At 47.1% G+C, this 22,320-nt stretch overlaps 1 protein-coding gene across 3 annotated transcripts in view; it reads left to right on the top strand.

Annotated features, from left to right (window-relative positions):
* The window catches only part of RPS6KA1 (ribosomal protein S6 kinase A1), a 38,307-nt gene extending 21,405 nt beyond the window's left edge, over window positions 1-16,902 (top strand). For all 3 annotated transcript variants that reach the window (XM_045858984.1, XM_045858986.1, XM_045858985.1), the window contains 11 exons: window positions 810-874; window positions 1,117-1,219; window positions 2,701-2,831; window positions 4,190-4,315; window positions 4,527-4,616; window positions 4,971-5,129; window positions 13,359-13,520; window positions 13,707-13,783; window positions 14,063-14,180; window positions 15,071-15,208; window positions 15,582-16,902. In XM_045858984.1, coding sequence (XP_045714940.1) covers window positions 810-874; window positions 1,117-1,219; window positions 2,701-2,831; window positions 4,190-4,315; window positions 4,527-4,616; window positions 4,971-5,129; window positions 13,359-13,520; window positions 13,707-13,783; window positions 14,063-14,180; window positions 15,071-15,208; window positions 15,582-15,704 — 1,292 coding nt within the window. In that variant the 3' untranslated portion in view covers window positions 15,705-16,902. The remainder of the gene's footprint in view (window positions 1-809; window positions 875-1,116; window positions 1,220-2,700; window positions 2,832-4,189; window positions 4,316-4,526; window positions 4,617-4,970; window positions 5,130-13,358; window positions 13,521-13,706; window positions 13,784-14,062; window positions 14,181-15,070; window positions 15,209-15,581) is intronic.
* The last annotated feature ends 5,418 nt before the right edge of the window (window positions 16,903-22,320 follow it).

The following is a 22,320-nucleotide window of genomic DNA, read 5'->3' on the forward strand; positions in this document are numbered from 1 at the left end:
GACCTGTGTATAGGGGGGAGGGCAGGAACTGAGTCATCTCCACTTCCCCTGGGGACAAGGACAGAGGCCCCACATAGCTCCTCTGCCAAGGCTGTTGGCACAAGAGGAAGAGCATGAGCTCAGGAGTCAGAAGGCTCAGGTCCTAATCCCAGACCCATGTCAGGTCCCCCCACTGCTTGACATGCAGTAGTCCCTCCATAAATATTTGTTGAATGAATGAGTGCCTTTTATGAACTAAGTGACCCAAGGCAGTTGACTTCACCTCCTGGTGCACCAGGTCCTCATCTTTGTGGGATAGGATGACCTCAAGCTTTGCTGAGTAAATGAAATCACATGAATGTGTCTGGTGTGTACTAGTTGCTCAATATGTCTTGGCTCCTGTGTTCAAATGAGCCATGAACCAGGTCCTTGGGGTTGAATGGAAAAAGAGCCTGTCTGGTGACTGACATGGCCAGTGGGATAAGAATAACAGAGATGAGGCCTGGCATGGGAGGGAGGTAGAGGCCCTCAGCATATCTTGGAACAAGTTCAGGCTCTATCCTGTGTGGCCTTGGACATGTTGCTTAACCTCTCTGAGCCTTCCTTCTTTTATCAGTATGTTGGAGCTTGATGATAAGAGGCCCCAGAGAGTGGAAAATGCTGAGTGGGCAAAAGGCCTTAGAGTGATGGCTGGGTGGATTTGGGGCAGGATAAGCTTACCCCCCTTGCTCCCAATGGACTGCTCCAGCTGCTGGTCTCAGACCAGTGAGGCTGCTCGGTGGTGTCTGGAGTTCGAACTATCTGCAGACCCCTCATCTGGGCTCTTTCAGGGTCCGGCCCTGATGGGGCAGAGGAAATCAAGCGGCATATCTTCTACTCCACCATTGACTGGAATGTGAGTATGTCTGCCACCCCATCAGGGTTTCAGTTGTGGTGGGAGGGGCTTTTACTGATGAAGGCCTTAGGTGTGAAACAGAGTGACAGCATGGCCTATAAGGCAAGGGCTGGCCTTGGGAGGGTGAGCAATTGTGCCCCTGTCTGTGTAGACTGCTCCAAGCCTATCACCTCCTCCTTCATGGGGCTTCTGGCAGGCTGTGGGGGTGCCGTAGTGAACTGAATGCCCACTCCATTTTGCAGAAGCTGTACCGTCGAGAGATCAAGCCACCCTTCAAGCCAGCTGTGGCACAACCTGATGACACCTTCTACTTTGACACTGAGTTCACATCCCGTACACCCAAGGGTGTGTCCCTTGTCTGATTTGTCTTGAGCTGGTATAGGGGGGATGCAGGGAGTTGGGGGCACCTTGAGATGCAGGGGTGGCCAGGTCTCTGGCAGGCCCAGGTGTGTGGGCAGGCGTATGGGTGGATCTCTGACTCTTTGTCCCCATCTTGTTCTGCCTGACTCTCCCACTTTGGGGCTCTATGGGCTCTTTGTGTCTGGGTGAGGGGGTGGGGCTGAGTGGGTGGTTAAGGCCACAATAGAAAAGTCAGGACCCCTGCCCCAGGCATCTTCCAGCCCACTGGAAAGACCAAAAACATCAGGCTCATTCACGTCATGGGTAAAGAATCTGACCCAGCAAAAATGAGGTGGAGATGATCTGGCAGAGCAGAGGTGACAGCGCCCACAGGTCAGGGGCAAGTGTGGGAAACTGCTCTAGTTACTCTACTGCCAGGCCTCAGTGTACTCACCTGGCATATGGGCTGAGCCGTATACCTACTCAGTCCCTTTTTTCCTTGTAAGAAGCCAAGGAAGGGGCTTCTGGGAGGAAGCTTGGTAAATCTTGATATTTTGGCCAGTTTTTGTGGGGGGGTGGGTGGGTGGAGAGTTAGTTCTGGAGGGCCTCCTGGAGAGGAAGGTTTTAGCAGAATGGGTGCTTTTCTCACTGTGGCTTCCACATGTCTGATGACAAGGAACTTAGCACTTCTCCAAGCATTTTGTCCCATCTTTCTTCATTTATCCAACAGATATGTATCTGGTCCCTACTGTATGCCAGCCATGATGGGGTTGATGGTGAACAAGACAGACTCAGGCCCTGACTTCACATGGCTCAGGCTACAGTGGGGGAAGAGATGTGAGAATAGCTACTGGGCAGTGTGACAAGTACAGCTTAATAGGGGCAAGGGACTGGCGAAGCAACCTCAGGAAAGGCCTGTCAGAGGAGAGAGTGGGTGAGCTGAGCCTCGAAGGATAGACAAGCAGTGAATTATCTAGTGAGAGGGAACAGCATGTGCAGTGGCTCAGGGTCTCCTTTAAGGATCTGAGAAGTCCAAAGGAGAGGAGGCTAAGATCACAAGGACCTCAATTGTCAGGCCGAGGAGCTGGACTTTTTCCCGTGGGCAGAGGGAAGCGTTTGAAGGGTAGAAGGGTATGGGGGTAGATTTGTGGTTGGAACCATCCCTCTGGCTGATGCACAGAAGATGGATCTAAAGGAGGAAACCTGAGGCAGGGAGGCCAGAAGGAAGCATCCAGGAAGGGATGAAGTGTCTTGGCTTGGGCTGGATACCGGATGTGGGGTCTTTTATTCTTCAATATCATGGCTGGGCTGGTCTAAGCACACATGAACAGATGGGCTAGTTAAGGGCTGAGATGAGGGGTCCTGCCCAAATTCCCACTATGGCCAGCTGCTGAGGCAAGCCTAGAAGCCCTGTAGTCACCCTTTGCTGGGCTACCTCGGGATTATGGGCGCCTCCTCAGGCTTACATCCCTTTCCTATCCCCGTAGATTCCCCAGGCATCCCCCCCAGCGCTGGTGCCCATCAGCTGTTCCGTGGCTTCAGCTTCGTGGCCACCGGTCTGATGGAGGATGACAGCAAGCCTCGGACCATGCAGGCACCATTGCACTCAGTGGTACAGGTGAGGGGTCCAGGAAATTGCCGCCTAGTTGTCCTTTCCCACCTAGAAGCTTTGGGCAGAATGACTGAGAACACAGGCTCTGGAGTTGGACAGGCCTGAGTTCAAACCCTGGTTGCCAACCATGTAGCCCATTGGGCTTCCAAACCTCCTTGGACCTCAGTTTCCCCATTTGTAAAACAGGAATGACAGTGTGGATGTAAATTTTCTGGCACATCCAGGAACATTGTAGAACCTGGTTAAGTGCAAGAGGGTGCCGGGGTTGGTGGTGCTGGGGATTGGCTGTCAAGTTCCCAACAGGGGTGGGAAGCAGGGCTCATGTCTGCTCACACTTCCCCCCATTTCCAACTTCTCTGCCTCTGTGGAAAATTTAGAACTGAGCGGCAAGAATATAGACTCTGGAGCTCATTGCCTGTATTCAGAGCTTCTAAGACGAGGGACTTTGATTGAGACACTTACCCTCCTGGTGCCTCAGTTTCCGCATCTATAAATGAGGATGATGATAAAAATTTTCCATAGGTTGTGAGGATTATATAAGTTAATATGTGTAAAGTTAATGTAACTGTAAATAAGGGAAATTTTATTATCCAGTTGGGAATTTTTTTTTAATCCTTACCTGAGGATATTTCCATTGATTTTAGAGGGGCGGGGGGAGAGAGAGGGAGAGATAGATAACAATGTGAAAGGGAAACATTGATCTCTTGCCTCCTGTACACGCCCTAACCGGGGATCAAATCTACAACCTAGGTACGTGCCCTGACCCAGGATTGACCCTGCAACCTTTTGGTGTATGGGACGATGCTCCAACCAACTGAGCCACCCGGCCAGGGCTCAACTTGGACATCTTTGTCCAGGACAAATGTTAAACCAAACTGGATGTGAGAGCAACAGGCATAAATTAGGGCTGTCTATGGGACGTGTGGTTACCTGATAGAAAGTGCTTACAATGGTGCCTGCCACACACTAAGCATGATAGAAGAATTTGCTATTGTTAATGTCTCAGGACCTTGAGACACCTTATGAGGTAGGTTGTGACACCCAAGAAAGGGAAGGCAACTTGCCCAAGGCCACCGTTGCCTTCCCTAGCCCAGGGACAGCTGGGACCTAGCTCAGGTTCCTGCATCCCTCTCAAGCCTGCCCACTTCACTGCCCTCTGACTGCAGGGTGGGGGCCAGCAAGTGTGCCCATCATACAGGTCCAGAGAAGGGCAGATCCTTACCCAAGGTCACACAGCCAACATTCTACCCCAGGCCACCTGGTTCCTGCTTGGTGCCATCTCCATTGAGCCAAGGCCTTGGGTGCTGGGGAACTTTCCCTGTAGTCTAAAGCAGAAGGTCAGCCTCACCTCTTGGTCTCTGCAGCAACTACATGGGAAGAACCTGGTTTTTAGTGATGGCTACGTGGTAAAGGAGACGATTGGTGTGGGCTCCTATTCCGTGTGCAAGCGCTGTGTCCACAAGGCCACCAACATGGAGTATGCCGTCAAGGTGAGCCTCCAAACATGCATCTGCTGTGGCTGCTGGGCTGGGGGGAAGCCAATGTAGCTTTTGCTCTTTGGCAAGGAGGGTTGATGCCTAAGGCTCTGTGGATACATGAAGGTGTGTGGCTGGACCCTAGGCCCTGCAGTGTGGGCTCCATGTCAGGGAGGGGCTCTGGAGACTGTTTCCCTGACCCTGTCACATGCACCCTTTTCCTCAGGTCATTGACAAGAGCAAGCGGGATCCCTCAGAAGAGATTGAGATTCTTCTGCGGTATGGGCAGCACCCCAATATCATCACTCTAAAGGATGTGAGTGATAGTGGGGGGAAATGGGGTGGAGACTAAGGCACTTGACTCTAGGATTTGTCTCAAGGCTGCCATTCCTTTGACTGTTGATCTTCCTCTGCTCGTGGGAGGGGGAGGACCCTGGTGCCTCTGGTCAGGCTGTACCCCAGGAGGCCCCCATCAGGGGACAAGTACCAGTATCCTCCTGTCAAGGGAGGACAAGGGCCCAAACATTCGAAGGCCCCACCAGAGCCACTGAAGCACAGAGCAGAACACATGCCTGAGCTTGTATCATTCTTTCCTGGCCTGGTGAACTGGTGACCAGGGGGCCCAGGCCTGACATCGAGGGGGCGGAACTGATGGTAATGTCTTTGGCAGGTATATGATGATGGCAAACACGTGTACTTGGTGACAGAGCTGATGCGGGGTGGGGAGCTTCTGGACAAGATCCTACGGCAGAAATTCTTCTCAGAGAGGGAGGCCAGTTTTGTCCTGCACACCATCAGCAAGACTGTAGAGTATCTGCACTCCCAGGGGGTAAGTCTGGTGTAGGAGCCACTGAATGAGAGGGTCATACCATCAGCAGAACTCATGAGCTGTGGACTGGCCCAGGCAGTGGCAATCTTCAACGACCAGATAGAGAGGAGGCTAAGGGTGGATGGTGGGTGAGTGGATGAATGGAAGGGAGAGAAGAAGGAAGGAAAAGACAAGGCCAAATTGTGAAAAGCAACATTTGCTCGGTACCTACTATGTACTAGGCACCTGCTACATTCTTTCCTTACATTATCTCAATTGATTTTCACAAAACTCTGTGGTGCTGTTACTAGCCCACTTTACAGATAAGAAGACTGAAGCTCAGAGATGTGAGCTTACTTGCCCAAGATAACACAGCCAGGGAAGAATTGAGCCAGTATGTGTGACTGAGGAATTTGGATGCACAGCTGCAGGCAGAAAGTGGGTTTTTGAGTTAGGAAGCAGCAGGGTCACTGTGAAGCACTCAGTGCTTCAGGGAGGTGAATTTGGCTGTGAATTCAGCCATTAGGACAGAGGAAGTAGATGTAGGAGGAAATGCTGGAAACATAACAGGTGCTACAGAAGAAGAGCATGTCCAAACAGTAGAACTTGGCCTTTATTATTGCACAAGGCAGAGGTGGAAAATTTCCTTATAGTGTATTGAAGCCAAAACAGAGTTAGCATGAGTTTCTGGAGGAGATGATGTTTTAAGGGCTACCAGTCAGACACTATGGGGGTTAAGAATGTAGGCTCTGGAATCTGACTGGCTGTGTTCCAGTCCTGTATGAGAGGTTGGGAAAGTCTTACCTCTCTGATACTCTCTCACCTGTCATCTACAAACTTCCAGTAACAAGACCTCCATCCACGGAGGAGGGATACAGTGAGGTGCTGCACTGAGAAGGCGCCATGGTCCAGTGCAGGCCAGTGGAAGATGCCACGGAAACATTAGGGGGAAATAGGACCAGATCGTTGCTATGCCTTTTTAATAGATTAACTTTTTTTTTTTTTAATTATTTATTTATTTAGAGAGAGGAGAAGGAAGGGAGAAAGAGAGGGAAATACAAGTGTGTGGTTTCCTCTTTCATGCCTCCTACTGGGCACCTGGCCTGCAACCCAGGTATGTGCCCTGACTGGGAATTGAACTAATGACCCTTTAGTAGTTCACAGGCCAGCACTAAATCTACTGAGCCACATCAGCCAGGGCTAAAATTAACTTTTTATTATGAAAATTTTCAAGGTTATATAAAACTAGAAGAATAGATAATGAACCCCCAGATCCCCATCACTTGGATTCAAGAATTATCAAGATTTTTCTGACCCTTCCTTCCCTCTACCTTTCTTCCCTCCTTCCCTTTTTTCTCTTTCTCTTTCTTTCTTGTTGCTGATGTATTTTTCATGTAACTTTTTTGACGTAACTTTTTATTGACAAAAGAGCTCAAACCTATAAAAAAATTAAAAGAATGATACAATAAAATCATTTCCCTCCTATATTCACCAAATCTTCACAGCCTGCCACATTTGCTTTGTTTCTGTCTCTCTGTCTCTCTGTCTCTCTCTGTCTCTCTCTCTGTCTCTCTCTCTCTCTGTCTCTCTCTCTGTCTCTCTCTCTCTCTCTCTCTCTCTATATATATATATATATATATATATATAATTTTTTATGGGTACATTTGAAAGGAATTTGAAAACATGACATTTGACTTACAACTACGTATAATTAAAATATTTTAAAGCATATCTCAGACCTCATAGCATCTTTGTTATATATCTGTAACTCTAAAGAAAGCAAACATTTTCTTTCATAACACCTAACAAATTTAATGGTTACTTGTTTTCATATAGTATCCCGTCAATAGACACATTCCCCTATTGATTGTCCTCTCAAAAATATCTTTTTGTGATTGGTTTATTGAAATCAGTCTCTGCAAGGTTCACACCCTTTATTCACTCACTATGTTCCTTAAGTTGCTTTTCTAAAATTGCAGTAAAATTTGCACGCAGTATATCTTAGCTATACAATTTGATGAGTTTTGTTAAATGTGGGCATCCATGTAACCTCCAGAGTAAAACCTCACCTTCTTTTTATTTATTTATTTATATTTATTTATTTTCTATTTTATCCTCACCCAAGGATATGCTTATTGACTTTAGAGAGAGAGGAAGGGAGGGAGAGAGGGAGGGAGAGAGAGAGGGAGAGAAACATTGATCAGTTGTCTCTGGCACATGCCTCAACTGGGGACTGAACCCGAAACCAATGCGTGTGCCCCCGACAAGGAACTCCAGGAACTCAACCCGTAAGCTTTTGGTTTATGGGACAATGCTCCAGCCAGCTGAGTCACACCGGCTAGGGCCTTATGCCACTGTTTTATCAAAGAGATCAGTTCTTATGCAGTGTGTCTGCTTCCTTATGGCATCATTTTAATTGTTTCTCTATTATCTGTATAAACTTTAAGTGCTCTAACATCTCACTTAGATTCAGTTTTAGTTTCTTTTTGAGAGCGAGGAGCTAAAGACTACTTCGTGGGACGTACTTCATACGACCAAAGTGCCATGTCACATTGCCGCCATTAGTCATTGATCATGTCAGGTGGTAACAGTCCAGGGATAAGTGAACAGGTGGCTGGCAGTGGGTGGGACGGATGGTAAAGATCCTCAACGGCATCTTACAGAATGATTCCATCCCCTTAGGATCTTTGCCTGAATCAATTATTATGGTTTGCAAAAGATGGCAATGTCTGATTCTGTTTAACTTATTAGGGGGGATGCTTCTGTAAAAAAGAATTTCACCTCATAACCAGAACTTCAGTTTGGTTACCACATGTACTGTTATGGTCATATTTGAAGTGGTTTTGGTTTTTTCAAATGGCCAGGTTCAGCAAACTAATATTTAAATATGTCAGGTCAGATGGTAAATTTGTTTCCTTTTCCTGTTTTGTTCTTAGGTAGGTACTAAAGTTACCCCCAAGAAGATTTAGAAGACAGGGCTGAAGCAGTGAGTTTCAGTGGGTCAGAACAAGGAAGGACTTTTCTAGAGTGGAAACTGCTTCCAAAGTAGTGGACTCCTCCGCTAGATCCAAGCACAGATTACCACTTGGTGGGGGTGTTAGGGGAGAAAATTGTCTCTTTCTCAAAGCCAGAAGTCTGTGGGTCTCCAAAGCTTCTGGCCCTTTCTAAAAATCAGGGGCAGATGATAAGGAAATGGGAAGCTTTTGTTGAGTCCAAATATGGAGGGAGATTCTCTGGGCTGATTACACACTGGCAGTATCTGTGGTCTAGAAGTTGGTACTCCCATAAGACCAAGGGATGGGAAGCGGGTAACTGGGAGCAAGGTTCACTGAGATCTCCTATATCTTTTCATTGAAGTATTATTTAAACATAATCATTATGTACAAGTCAATAAATTTCAAAAAGTGAATGCACCAATATAACCAGTACACATATCAAGGCATGAAATATTTCTGGTTTTCCCAAATCCCCTTGTGCCCCTTCCTGTCCCAGCTCCCTCCCAGATAATCATTCTAAGCTAACTTCTTTTTCTTTTTAAAAAAATTTTATTTATTTATTTGTAGAGAGGGGAAGGGAGGGAGAAAGAAAGGGAAACATCAATGTGTGGTTGCCTCTCACACGCCCCCTACTGGGGCCCTGGCCTGCAACTGAGGCATGTGCCCTAGACTGGGACTCAAACCAGTGATCCTTTGGTTCGCAGGCCTGCATTGAATCCACTGAGCCACACCAGCCAGGGCTCTAAGCTAACTTCTAATAGCTTAGATTGGTTTTGCATATCTTTAAATTTTATACAAACATGCTCTTTTATATCTGTCTGGTTCTTGACACTCAACATTCTCTGAAATCCACATTGTAGTGTAGCTGCAGTTTTTTCATTCTTGATGTATAGTTTCTACTGTATGAACAGACTACAGTTGTTGTTTTGTTTTGTTGTTTTTTTAAGATTTTTAGAGAGAGGGAGAGAAACATTGATGTGTGGTTGCCTCTTGCACACCCCCAACTGGGGACCCGGTCTGCAGCCCAGGCATGTTCCCTGACTGGGGATTGAACCAGTGATCCTTTGATTTCCAGGCCGGGACTCAATCCACTGAGCCATACCAGCCAGGGTGAATAGGCCATAATTTAATTGTCCATTCTACTATTAGACATTGGGTTGTTATGTACCAGTTTTTGACTATGATAAATAATGCTGTTGTGACATTGTAGTACTTGTTTTTTGGTGAACATATGTACGTTTTAGTATACCTAGCACTGGAATTGCTGTGTCACAGTGTATATGTATGTTCATCTCCGGTAGAGGTTGCCAAACAGTTTTCCAAAGTTTTACCAATTTACACTTTGATCAGAAGCATGTGAGAGTTCTGATACTCACCAAAACTTGTTATTTTCCATCTTTTTAATCATAGCCATTCTGGTAGATGTGGGGTGGTATTGCATAGTGGTTTTAATTTGCATTTCCCTGATGGTTTAGTGAAGTTGAGCACCTCTTCGTGTTTATTGCCTTTTGGACAGCCTCTTTTATGAAATGTCTGTTCAAGTCCTTTGTTCATCTTTGAAAATTGGGTTGTCTACCTTTTTCATCCTCTTTTGCAAGAGTTCTTTGTTTAACATGTGGAACCCTTTTAAGTCTCTAGCTTCCCTCATATTTTTTCTGTAAGGGCCCCAGCATGCCAGGGACAGCTTGTTTGAGAACTCGGTAGAAAGTCACACCTTGCCTTCTCTGTTTAACAGATGATTTACATAAAAGAAGGTCATCTTTTTATTCTCTGGCTGGTCATGGGCACCTCATTGCACATCCTCCAATGATGCTGGTGATGACAGAGATGCTATTGCTACTAGTGACAGCTGGCACTATATAGCACTTTCTACAGGCCAGACAGAGTTGTAAGCACTTATATTCAAACCCATTTAATTGTTCCAGCGAACCTATGAAGCAAGTATTGTCATTATGTTCATTTTATAAGTGAGGGTACTGAGGCTCTGGGAGCTTAAGTAAAAGTCTTACAGCTAATATGGCTCTAGAGTCTATGCTCCTAACTGTGTGTGATCAGATACTGCTGTGGATAGCACCTGTACTTCTTGCCCTCTAATTTTTAAGTGCACTTGGCAAGCAATCACCATATCTTAACATTCATCATGATGGGGTTCAGCCCCAGGGAGTGTTGGGGTTACTATGACAGCAGCTGCCATTTCCCAAGCCTTCTGCTAAGTATTCCTGATAAACAACTCATGTTCCTGCAGCCCCACTTTACAAGTGAGAAAACCAAGGGCAAGGGAGGTTAATGACATACCCAAGGTCACACAGCTACATCTGGTAAAGCCAGGATTCACACCCTGGCCTACCTGACTCTTGACTGAAATCACAACTCGGCCTAATGACTCAGTGTCTGCATTTGGCCTACAAGATGTGGGGTGTTTTTCTTTTTGGAGTTTGCTTTGGTTTGGTAATGTGTCTGCTTTTAGAACCTAGGCCTGAGTTGCTACGTGGTGACTATAGGCTAGAGTAAGTAACAGATACCTCTTTAGACTTCTTGGTATGGCTCCCACTCAGCCTGGCTTCACTCATTGTTTGCCCAGCCTGTTGCACTTTTCAGTGTAGTGAGATGTCAGAATATACTCCCCTCTTTCCCCACATATAACCTAGGGGACAGGTATCAGTCACTTATGGGACTACCTGCCATGGTGAGCCATAGTTCCCTGCAGGAGTTTGTTGTTTCTCTGTATTGTGTGAAAACTTTCATATCCCTGTTTCCCAAAAGTGTCATCTATGCTACACTAAACTAGAAAGACTGGAATTAAGGTCAGAGCTGGGATCAAGTCTTACCTCTGCTTCTTACTTACACAATACATCAATTCTCCTCTCATTGCCTTGGTTTCCTTCTCTGTAAAATAGAGCCTGTAGTCCCTGCGCTGACACCTACCAAGGTAAAATGGGTCCCAAAGAGAGTGTGGTTGGGAAAGTACTTTGTAAACCAGAAAGATCATTTGTCCAGCATGGTTGATGTCCTCAGCCAAGCTGAGCATCTCTGACATCTGGTAATCTTGGCTGCGCCCTCTGCAGGGAAAAGAGAAGAGTCTACATTCTCAGGGGCCTGGGCTTGTCCTTTGGACCAGAAGGATAGAGCCCTAGAGGCTGGTCAGGCATTGCCCAGGAAGGTGCTTCCCTGTGGCGTGGATGCAATTCACAGCATCGCCAGGACAGCCCTGCCAGTGTAGCCTTTCCTCCTCATCTAACTGACACTTTTCTCTCTATGTAGAGGTGGACTATCCTGGGTCATATTTACCTTCCAACCTGTCCACCCCATGACATCTGCTAGACCAGTGGTCCCCAAACTTTTTGATACCAGGGATCATTTGCATGGAAGACAATTTTTCCATTCCTAACAGACTCGCCAGCCACTCATCTCCTGCTGTACGGCCAGTTCCTAACAGGCCATGGACTGGGGCTTAGGGACCCCTGTGCTAGAGGGTTCAGGACTCAATTGAGACTATGAAAGGACCATCTTATAAAGCCAGCTAATCTACAAGACTCAGTGCATCTAACTTCCAAGGGCTTACATGTTTTGGAGGTGTAATTCATTCATTCACTGAGCAGAATTCACTTAGCACTTGCTCTGTGCTAGGTCCTGTGCTAAGTGCTGGAAGTGAGCAGGCATTTCACAGACAGATAGGGCTGTTTATGGCCAAAGGAGCCCCCACTGGCCTGAGCTCAGGACATTTGAGGGATACAGTGGACAATGAGCTTAGAACGGATAGCCGAGCCTCCCACACCAGGATGGAGACTGTGGGCTTTATCTTGTAGGTAAAGAGAGCCATTGAAGACTTTTGACAATGCCAAGGGAGGTACCATTAGCTCTCAGGAGCTGGAGCAGGAGTGAGAGTATGAGTTTAGTCTGGGTTGTGTTAGGTGTGAGGAGAGTCTGTGGAATATCCAGTGGTTGCCATCTGGTAAGCAGCTGTAGAAGCCTACACTCAGGAAAGGTCCAGGCTAGGGCCAGAGACCTGAGCTGTCAATAATTAGGTGATAGTTAGAGGAATGGCTGAATAGAACTGTACAGAGGGAGGGGAGAGGATGAAAAGTGAAGTGATCCAGCCCCCTTAGTTTACAGATAAGCAAATGGGGGGTAGAGAAAAGTCATTTGCTTAAGGCCTCAATAGTAAGTATTATTCATCCATTCATTCAAAAGATATTTCTTGAATATCTACTATGTGGTAGGAAGTTTTTAAAGGCCGGGATATAGCAATGACCAAAACTGTCATGGAGCTTACATTCTAGTAGGCAGATTCAGAAAACAGTTAGGTAAATATTATGTCAAATGATGGTGAATGCTATGGATTAAAGTAAAACAGGGAAAGGAAACCAAGGAGCACTGGTTGGTGATTGCTATTTTATATGGCCCAGATCTCACTGATAAGGTGACATGCAAGCTGGGACCTAAAAGAAACAGAGAATGAGCCAGGTAAATGCCTGAGGGAAGAGTCTTCGAGAAGGAGGCCTGGAAGCAGAAGTGTGCTTGGCATGTGGGAGGAAAAGCTAAGAAGCTGGTGTGGCTAGACCAGAGAGTGCAAGAGATACTGGTGAGGAGCAGGGGAGAGATCACATGGTGCTCCTTAGGCCATTGTAAGGACTTTTCCTCTTAAGAGGGGAAGCCTTAGAGGTTTTCTAGCTGGGATGACGTGATCTGACTTACGTTTAACAGAATTGCTCTAGCTGCTATATTTAGAAAAGACTGTAGGGGACGAGAGTGAAGCAGGAAGACCAATTATGAGCTGTTTGCTGAAATACAGGGGTGGGATGGTAGGGGCTGAGATCAGAGTGCTGCCAGTAGAGGGGCTGAGAAGTGGATGGGTTCTGGATCTATTTGAATGGTAGAGCCAACGGAGCTTGCTGATTGATTTGTTGAGGAATATGAGAAAACAAGAATTCCTCTCAAGATTTTGACCCAAGCATTTGGAAGGATGGAGGTGCCATTAGGTAAGATTGTGTAACGAACAGATTTGAGGGGAGAAATAAGGACTTGAGTGTGAATAGGTGAAATTAGAGCTGGCCCATAGACAATGACATGGAGATTTCAAGTAGGCAGTACCAGCAGCATTAAAGGCTCCATTTCAGCCCCTTCCCCTCCTTTCAGATTCTGCTTCCTTTTCTCCCTCCCTCTGGGCCCATCTTCCTAACTCTCCCATCCTGGGCATTGATCTGAGCTACAGCAGTCTGCCCACGTTGAGAACTGACCAGCTTTCTGTCCCCAGGTTGTGCACAGAGACCTCAAGCCCAGCAACATCCTGTATGTGGATGAGTCTGGGAACCCTGAGTGCCTGCGCATTTGTGACTTCGGCTTCGCCAAGCAGCTGCGGGCTGAGAATGGGCTCCTCATGACACCTTGCTACACTGCCAACTTTGTGGCACCTGAGGTGAGTGGCCTGGCTTCAGTTGCAAGTGAAGATGCGCAGTCTGTGTGGCCTTGGCCCTGGTACCAAGGAGGATCCAGCTTATAACTGGGACCCATGTCCTAGCCTTCTGGGAATAGCAGGTAAGCATATGGGGCCGCTTGCCACTGTCCTTCAGACTGACTACTCTCCTGTCTTTCTTCCTGCCAGGTGCTGAAGCGGCAGGGTTACGATGAGGGCTGTGACATCTGGAGCCTTGGCATTCTGCTGTATACCATGCTGGCAGGGTAAGTGTCCCATTGGTCTGGGCCCCCTCCCAATACACTTGCCCCTCCCTCCAGCCCTAATGTACAGGCTGGGGTGGTGCTTGTATGATGGGAGAGAATTAGCCTTGCCTCAGGGAAGTCTGAAGATAGGGACATGGCCCTATCTTTGTATGCTTCACTTTGAGGAAATAGATGCCGCCCTTGGGAGCTCCCCCTCTGAAAGGGGAGACATGACCCCCTACCTCTAGCCCCAGGATGGAGGCTAGAAGCTATACTCCAACTAAGTGGACTTTTTCCCAGGTATACTCCATTTGCCAATGGACCCAATGACACACCAGAGGAAATCCTGACCCGGATCGGCAGTGGGAAGTTTACCCTCAGTGGGGGAAATTGGAACACAGTTTCAGAGACAGCCAAGGTTAGTCTGTGAGGCCTGGACCCAGATCATTTGGGGTGCGGAGGCAGGGTACCATCACTGGGTTTTTCAGCAAATTATGAACAGATGACCTGAAATCTCACTTCTCCAAGTGGAAGATTCCCAGGCAGGCTGCCCCCTCACCTTGTTGGGACAATTGGGTAATCATTCACTGACCCTTCCCATGTTCTGGGCCTGCAGGGCACAGAGGGATGTGATTATGCCTTGTGGGAACTTAGTGTAGGGGGAGGTACAGGCTTGCATACAGGGAACAGAGATGCCAGGCAACAGAGAGAGATGGGTCTTCCTGGCCAGGGGTATGGGCCGTGGAGGCACAGAGCAGGGCTATTGACCATGCCAAGCAGAGAGGCCTTTTCTGAGGAGTGTACATTTGCTCTTTCAATGTTAGCAAATTTCCAGTTGTGGGAACCTCTGTGCTGGACACTAAGTTGAGCCTTTAATGAATAGTACCACCTTATATCAGCCTTATGAGACAGGTATTACTGTTATTTCTATTTCTTAGAGGGGAAACTGAGGCTCAAAGAGTTGAAGTTAATGGCCCAGGATACTCAATTGATGAGCAGGAGAGTCAGGTTTTGAACCTGAGTCTGCCTAACCCCCTACCTTATGTTCTTCTCACCTTTCTGCATGACTTCTAGAAGGTGAAAGAGAAAGGAAATGGTATTCTAGGAAGAACTCCCAAAGAACGTCCTGTGCCCAGGGAGGCCCTGGAGCAGTGTGGGGAATGGATCACAGGGAGAGACTACTGCCAGGGTTTAGGCAGTAGGAGATGGTAGGAGATGGTTGCCTTGCCCATTTCCCATCAGTGAGACACAACTGTCTGCTCCCCTGCTGGCCCTTCTTACCAACCCACTTGCTGGCTGTGTCCCCAGGACCTGGTGTCCAAGATGCTGCATGTGGATCCCCATCAGCGCCTCACAGCTAAGCAGGTCCTGCAGCATCCATGGATCACCCAGAAAGACAAGCTTCCCCAGAGCCAGCTGTCCCACCAGGACCTACAACTTGTGAAGGTATGGCCACCCCAGGCTCTTGGGCATGTGGGGGCCCAGGCCAGGGTTCCATGTCGAGGACTTGGGGTGGTAGAGCCAGGAGATGCCATGTCTGTCCTGGAGCCCCCGTCTAACATGCAGAATTGAGTGTGGTATCAACAGTATACTCAAAGGTCTCCAGTCCTCTGGGGACACAGCCCCTTACCTCTGAAGCTTTCATTCTGATATAGGAGACGGGATTAACAACCATGAAGGACCACCAAGGCTGCATTAACAGGGGGCTGGGTGGGCTTGTAGAATGCTGGGAGGAGCTGGTTTGGCCCTAGAATACAATATCCCCACTCCTGCCTATACTTCCCATCGTCATGAACTGACCTCTTACCTTCTCTCCCAGGGAGCCATGGCAGCTACATACTCTGCACTCAACAGCTCCAAGCCCACCCCTCAGCTGAAGCCCATTGAGTCATCTATCCTGGCCCAGCGGCGGGTGAGGAAGCTGCCATCCACCACCCTGTGAGAGGCCAGGGCATCCAGGCTGCAGGGCAGTGCTAGCTCAGTGGAGGTGGCACACTTCCCGGAGAGAGCAGGCCTGAGTCACAGGGCCAGAGGGAGCAGAGCCCCAAGGGGCCCAGGAAGCAGCCAGCCCAGATCACCCCGGTGAGGGTGTGAGAAGTGCCTTCTTCCCAAGAACAGACTCTTCTCAGCTCAGGCTCTGCTGGTTGAAATCAATTCACTATACAAACTCTTACCTTTTTTAAGGAAAAATGACATCAACCACCATGGATTTCTACAAGATCCATTTGCCTTTCTGGGAGCAGAAGTAGCCAGTGCAGCCCCAGGAGGGACACTGAGTCACACTAGGGCTCTCTGTGACTGAGACTCCTTAGAGCAGCTTTGGGGTCCTATCCTGGGAACCCCATGATTGGCCTTCTGTAGCCATCTGCACCCACCTCTGAGACAGTCCAGCATCAGCTTCCAGAGCCCTTGGTTGTTTAGCGGAACTTGCTGTATCCCCGGTCAGCGCCTTTTCTGTACTGTTCTTCTGGGGGGTCTGGAACCACTTCCTGGTAGAGAAGAGGACCAAGGCCCCATGGCTCCCAGCTCCAGGCACCAGCATCCACATCAGCCCCTCCACTGGGTCCCCTGCAGTTAAGTTGGGCTGCTCCCAGAGGAGGATCTGGAATGCACTTTTTAGCTGACTTCTGTTGGAGTCTGCCACAGGACAGAATTCATAGGCCTCTGAGGTGGGTCAGGAGGGACAGGGGCTTTTTTTTTTTTTTTTTTTAATTTTTTCCTCAGCTGGTAACTCAGGGTTCATCTATTCATGGCCTTTCTAATAAACTTACAGTTGAGTTGAAGCACGCTTGCCTCCTTTTCATCCCTGAATTTTCCCTCTCTGCTCTCAGGTGGTAAGGACTTTGGCAGTGACAGACAAGGAATGGACAAGGGCCAATTAGCCCAGGTGCTTACAGCTCAAGTCATTTGGGGAGCATGTAGGAGTCCCACCACCTCTGCCCTAACATTCCTGCCAGGGGATTCACTATGCTATTGATATTGGTAATGGAATTATAGTCACCAGTGACCAAGTGCCAGGTACTGTCCCTGGGCTTTATGTGTGTATCTCATTTAATCTTAACCCTGTGAGGTAGATACTATTATTATCCCTGTTTTATAAATGGAAAAACTGAGTCTCAGAGAAGAAATGACATTGCCTTACACAATAAAATTTTTCTTGAGTACTTATTCTGGCCCTGCTTCAGACACTGGTGAACCAAGTAGAAAACACAGTTATTGTTTTCATGGGTCTTACCTCTTAGTGGGAAAACAGACAGTTACTAAATCAAGTTCCACTACTGATAGGACTTGCACAGTTAAATTGGGGTGAGAGATAGGGTGATCAGGAAAGAACTCCCTGGGGACATGATCCAGAAGCTAAGATATGAATGATGAAAAGAGGCCAGTGAGGACCAGGAAGCAGAGGGCAGTGTTGGGATAAAGGCCTCAGGGAGGAAACAATCTGGGTATGCTCAGTTCCAAAAGAGAAGCCTGTGTAGCTGTGATGTCGGGATCAGGGGTCAGCACAAGATGAAGTTGGAAAGGCGGACAGGGGCCAGTCATGCTGGGCTTTGTAGGCCAGGGTGAAGAGTTCAAGTTTAATTCTAAATGATAGGCGAGTACCAAAAGAACTGAAGAAGGAAAGTGACATGATTTGATTTACGTTGCTAAAAGATCACTCTAATAGGTGGAGAATTGATGGGAAGGAAAGGGTGGGCAGGGAGACCAGGTCAGTGGCTACTGCAGGAGCTCAGATGAGATGAGGTGGCCTGGACTAGGGTGGTGGGAATGGAGATGGGAGTGAACAAAGTCAAGATAAGCTTAGGAAGTCAAGCAGATAGTAATTGCCGGTAGTTTGGGTGTAGAGACTAAGAGAAAAAAGAGATTCATGGATATCTTGTAGATTTTTTACTTAAACAAGGCAAGCACTGAGGGAGAAATTGGGGAGGAGCAGGTTTGAGAACTCTGGGAGATGCCTTTAAATATCCAAAGAAAACTGTTGACTAAGAGTTGCAACTAGAAGTTGGAGTTTTGGAGAGGGGTCTGGATTATAAGGATAAATTTGGGAACATTACTTTGGAGAAAGTTTGGAGAACCAAGAGGCTGGGCTTTTCAAAGTGTGGTCAGTAGGCTAGCAGTATTGCTGTCATCTGGGAGCTTATTAGAAATGCAGAATCTCAGGCCCATCCCTAGACCTGCTTGGTCAGAATCTACATTTTAACAATCTGCATATGATTTGTGTGTACATTAAAGTTTGAGAAGTGCTATTGCAGGGACTGTGATTAAGTCCTAGTACATACAAGTGTTTAAAGATGGCACCTCTGAAGGGAGAGCCAGGAGAAGACTGCGATGTGATAGCAGGGACCTGACAGTCTTGGAAGATTCAAAGCCTTATGAGCCAGGTCCTTCTGCTCATGTTATTTCTCAACCTCCCCACTTTACAGATGAGAAAGCCAGGGCCTGAGAGGTGAATAAATTCTGTTATAAGGGAAAGAGATTCTGACACTAGCCACTTGGCTTCAGAGCTGGCCTAGGCATGAAGCTTCTGAGCTAGCAGCCTCCCCACAGAAGCAGGGAAGGCTATATTATATCCCCAAGGGCTGAACACACACTGACACACAGCCTGATTTGGGTGTGCTCTAATTCTCTGAGGCTTAGTTCTCCACCTATACAGTGAAACCAACATTTCCTGTCCCACCCACCACCCCAGGTTGTCCACTCTGGACCCCACAGCTGGAATCCTGAGCATCATCTCTGACTCCTTCCCACACTTACCACATTCGATCTTCGTCCTGGCCCCATCAATTCTATCTCCTAAATAGTTTTGGCTTCCATGCTCTCATCTTCTTCCTCCCTGTCCTTGTATTTGTGTTTTTTTGCCACAGACTACTGATTCTCTCCAGTCTTGTGTCCCCAGCATCCTCCATTTAGAATCACATGTCTGACCCAACATCTGCCTGCAGTGGCTCCTCATTGTTCACAAGCTAGAGCCCAGGTATCCTAGCCTGACAGTCAGTGTCCTGGTGAATTGGTCTCCCACCCTGAGCCCCAGTGTCAGCTCTCAGACTTGAATTTGCCATGCTCCTCCCTCCACTGGTTCTGCTGTTGCATGTTCTGCTTAACGTCTAATGATCCTTTAGAAAAGCCCAAGTGACCCTTTCAGGAAGCCAACTGGGACACCCCAGACAGGGTTTGTTAGCCCTCGTTTGAAATTCCCAGACACTCATCTTCCATGTCCCACCAGCCTGTGAACTCAAGGGCATGGGCTGTGTTTTGTTCACTTCAGGACTCCCCAGCACATAGCACCAGGCCTGGCACAATATTTTGGTCCTCAGCTAGTGTTTGTTGAATGGGTGAGTAGAAGAGAATGCAGGACCCATGGACTTGATGATGCTGGGAGAAGCAATAGAAACTACATTTCAGACTTTCCAGAGCCTGGAAAGGTATCTGGGGGTCAGAAAGGGAAGCTGGTGCACTGAGTCACAGAGCAGATAGCGTCTTCCCCAGGCACGAAAATCCAGGAAATGGTGATGGGGGGAGTGAGAGTCCACAGGTGCTTTGTTGGCAACTAAACTTCAAAATCCAAATACTTTACCTCTCTGAGCTTGTTTCCTATTTGCTAAATAGGGTCATAATTCACACTCCTCTCACAGCATTACCTGAAGATCAAATGAACAAGTAAATATGAACAAGTTTAGGAAGGTAAATGCTGCCTGTATAGTTAAGTTTGCTCTATTTTTTTTAAAAAGATTTTATTTATTTTTAGAGGGGAGGAAGGGAGAGAAACATCAATGTGTTAGAAAAACACTTATCAGTTGCCTCTTGCATGCCCCCAACTGGGGACCTGGCCCGCAACCCAGGCATGTACCCTGACTGGGAATTGAATTGGCGATCTTTTGGTTCGCAGGCCAGCACTCAATCCATTGAGCCACACCAACCAAGAACTATATTTTTTAAATTTAAAAAAATTTATTGATTTTAGAGAGAGAGGGGAACATTGATTTGTTGTTCCATTTATTTATGCATTCAATAGTTGATTCTTATATATACCCTGGCCAGGGATTGAACCTGCAACCTTGGCATATCAGGAAAATGCTCTTGAGCTATCTGGCTAAGGCCTGAGCTTGTTCTAAGTTTTACAAAGGTTATGACAGTCCCCCAGGAACTCAGTAGACTCCAGAAACACAGTTCCCAGCCACTAGCATCTCAGACAGGAACTTCCCTTTCTGCGGGCTGACTCCCTGGGCAAAACCCACTAATAAAAGTAACTGGCTTGAGGGAAAAAATTGCCAATCCAGAGGTCCCTAAATTCCAGAATCACTGTTGCCTGTAATGCTCAAACAGTAATCCCTGAGCTCCCATCTTGTAGAGGTCTCCTTCCCAAGTGGCTCCAATCTATTAAACCAATACTATGTGGAGGTGCTGAATACCAAGTGTTTTCCATGCTGTACTTCATTTGATCCTTATGTGAAGGAGATATGATTAATTCCATCCCATACGTGAGAAAATTGAGGCTTGGAAGTTAAGTGATTTGTCCAAGGACACAGCTAAATGGTAAGAGCGGAACTCAGAAGGACATCTGCGTGATTCTGAAACTCACTCTTAACCAGTGTGCTGCCTCACCTCTCTGCTTCTGAGACTACTTCAATGTTCCAGAGACCTGTCGGGTTATCGCTCTTTTCCTCAGCCAACCTTGTGGTCATAAAGTTTCCTACAATACTGGGGGGGGTCTGGTCTCATTTAGGGGTTGAAGTTAGAAAGTTATATTTCCCAGCTGGCAAGCAATAGGAAACAAGCTGGGGAGTTTGGGGAGTTTCCCATGGACAGTCTCATAAGGTAGTGAGTTCCCCATTGCCTGGGCTGCACACACAGAAAACTAATGACACTTGCCACAATCTTGGAGGAGATTCCTATTCCCAGTCTTGGACTGTTTAGATGAACTTACATGACTCCTCTGAGTCAAAGTATCAGATTCTCAGCATTTCTTTCATTTTACCTACTTACGTATCATGTTTTCCATGACTGTGAGACAGGCACTTTCAGAGAAAAAGCTGTTTTTCTACATATGTTAAGTATCCAAACATTTGGTACTTTAGTTAACACATGGATTCAAGTCTCTCACCCAAACTTGTAATAAAAGGCCATCATTCATTTATAATGGCTATAATAGTAGGCATGATTTATTGAGTTCTGCTTTATACAAGGCACAATATATACATCACCCCCCAATACTCAAAGCAATCTCATGAGGGTGGTATTATAATTTCTATCTTATCACAAGAAACTGAGGCTAAGACAGGAAACTTGCCCACAGTCTCTCAGCAAGGAGGTGGCTGAGCTAAGTTTTGAACCCAAGTCTCTCTGGCCCCAAAGTTCATGCTGTACCACCCTGATGCATGGGCTACATTTTATTCTACAGTGACTCATAAAAATCTCACAGTTGGAAGGGCCCTAAAGGCTGATCTCCACCCAGTACAGGAATCTCCCATAGATGGTTATCCAGTTTCTACTCAAGTGCCCCCTGCAATGGAGACTCCACCACATCACAAAGCAGTCCCCCTCGTGGTTGGAAAGTTCTTCCACTTTGAACTGAGATCTTCTGAGTAGCTTCTATTTCTTGGGGGGTTCCCACTAACTCCAAAGAGGCCAGAGAAATGACTCAACAGTGGCAGGAGGGAAATCTAAATGAGCACCCCCACCCTCACTCCCACCCCCAGTGGAGGTAGCTGCAGTGGCAGGCAAAAAAAAGTGCTAAGGCTATACACTAACAAGAAAGACCCTTTGAGGTATGCCGGAGGGCCTCCTAGGCTATCATCCCGTTTTTCCCAGGGATTTGCAATGTGCTCCCACCTCAACTCCTGACCAACTCATCTGAAGGCAGCAGTGAGTGGGTAGTAAGAACAGCAGCACTAGACATGTAGTCAGACAGACCAGGGATCACGTCCCAACCCCAACGGTGACCTTCTGTGTGATCTTAGGCAAGTCATTTCACTGCTTTGAGGTTTTCTCAACTGTCAAACAGAGTTACTATGAACGTCAAAGAAGAAGTTGTATGGCTCTGGCCAGGTAACTAAGTTGGTTAGAGCATTATCTCAATGCTCCAAGGTTGTGGGTTCAATCCCCTATCAGGGCATATATGTGAATCAACCAATGGGTGGATCACACATAGATGGGTGGGTCCACAAGTCAATGTTTCTCTCTCTAAAATAAATAAAACATGAAAAACAAATTAAAAATAAAGGAGAGGGTGTGTGAAGCTTCTATAGAGCTGCTCAGTTACAAGCAAACAGCAACCAGGATATAAAAAGCTGTTAGAGTTGTGGTTAAGTGCAGATTCTGGGGTTAGGCTGCCCTTGTTTTAGTGTTTTAACTTTTTTCTTGAAGTATAAACAGTCCTGGGTTAGAATACAGTTTTGACAGATTGCCTATATGACCTTGGGCAAATCATTTAACCTCTCTGTCCCATCTTTAAAATGGGTCTACTCTGTGGCAAAGGTGAAGCAAGGTAATGCATCAGAAGCACATAGCACAGGGCCTCACATGGGAAGTGCTTAATACGTGTCGGCTACTATGCACTC

This window comes from Phyllostomus hastatus, unplaced genomic scaffold (genome assembly GCF_019186645.2).
Source record: "Phyllostomus hastatus isolate PE091 unplaced genomic scaffold, TTU_PhHast_1.1 phas_scaffold_182, whole genome shotgun sequence".
Classification (NCBI taxonomy): domain Eukaryota; kingdom Metazoa; phylum Chordata; class Mammalia; order Chiroptera; family Phyllostomidae; genus Phyllostomus; species Phyllostomus hastatus.